We start from the raw sequence: 760 nt of genomic DNA, 5'->3' as shown, positions 1-760 counted from the left end.
TATTTCAAGATCTGAAGACTTTTCTTTTTACCTTAGAGGCGGCCCAGTCCACCCAGCCTTTAGCGCAGGGGTTGACGTTGATCAGAACCAAACCTTCCACCAGACTGGGCTCATTCATCTGAAACATCAAACATGAATCAGTTTCCTCCTCTATCAGCTGAAACATCAAACATCAGTCAGTTTCAGGTCATTAATCGTTTTACTCACAGCTAGTTTAGTGAGGACGTTGGCTCCAGCCCCGACTCCGATACCGATGACGCTCTTCACCCTGATGACACACAGAATGACCTGAGAACCTCTGACTTACCCATCATGCACTTGGCTTTAAAGAAGACTCACTGAAGCTGAGTGAGGACAGATGGCAGCATCTCAGCCAGCTGATCCATGGAGGGGTACTGATACCTGCACGCACAGCAGAAAAACAACAACTGACACATTAAGCTAAAACTTGTTAAGGTACAAGCTGAACAAAATCTTTAACAAAAGGTGAAAGCTAATCCAGAATCCAAAACGGCTGCCAAAGCTAATTAAAAATGTCTAACTGCAACATCTATAGACAAAATGAGATTAAATTCAGTATGGTGGTAGTCAGATGTAATCCCTGTAACATTCTAAATGCTAATCAAACTTTCAAGCTAACCGCTAATGCTAATTTTAGAAACATACAAAGCTGAAAACTTGCACAGTAGTAGCTGAGACCTATGGAGCCTGCGAGGGGACATGGGGGGATTTTTTTTCGTTTGCGTTCCCTCGCAATACT

General features: G+C 43.2%; 1 protein-coding gene across 1 annotated transcript; it reads right to left on the bottom strand.

Annotated features, from left to right (window-relative positions):
• Window positions 1-31: 31 nt before the first annotated feature.
• On the bottom strand, window positions 32-435 carry LOC106512578 (protein NDRG3; the record flags this gene model as incomplete). The annotated part of the gene is given in 3 exon segments (XM_014001168.1): window positions 32-118; window positions 208-268; window positions 340-435. Coding segments are annotated over 3 exon segments (195 nt in total), but the record flags the coding sequence as incomplete, so codon positions are not given.
• Window positions 436-760: the final 325 nt, after the last annotated feature.

Source organism: Austrofundulus limnaeus, unplaced genomic scaffold (genome assembly GCF_001266775.1).
Source record: "Austrofundulus limnaeus strain Quisiro unplaced genomic scaffold, Austrofundulus_limnaeus-1.0 Scaffold8328, whole genome shotgun sequence".
NCBI classification, from domain to species: Eukaryota; Metazoa; Chordata; class Actinopteri; order Cyprinodontiformes; family Rivulidae; genus Austrofundulus; species Austrofundulus limnaeus.
Note: the sequence above shows the minus strand (reverse complement) of the source record. Positions and strands in the feature narration are given on the sequence as shown.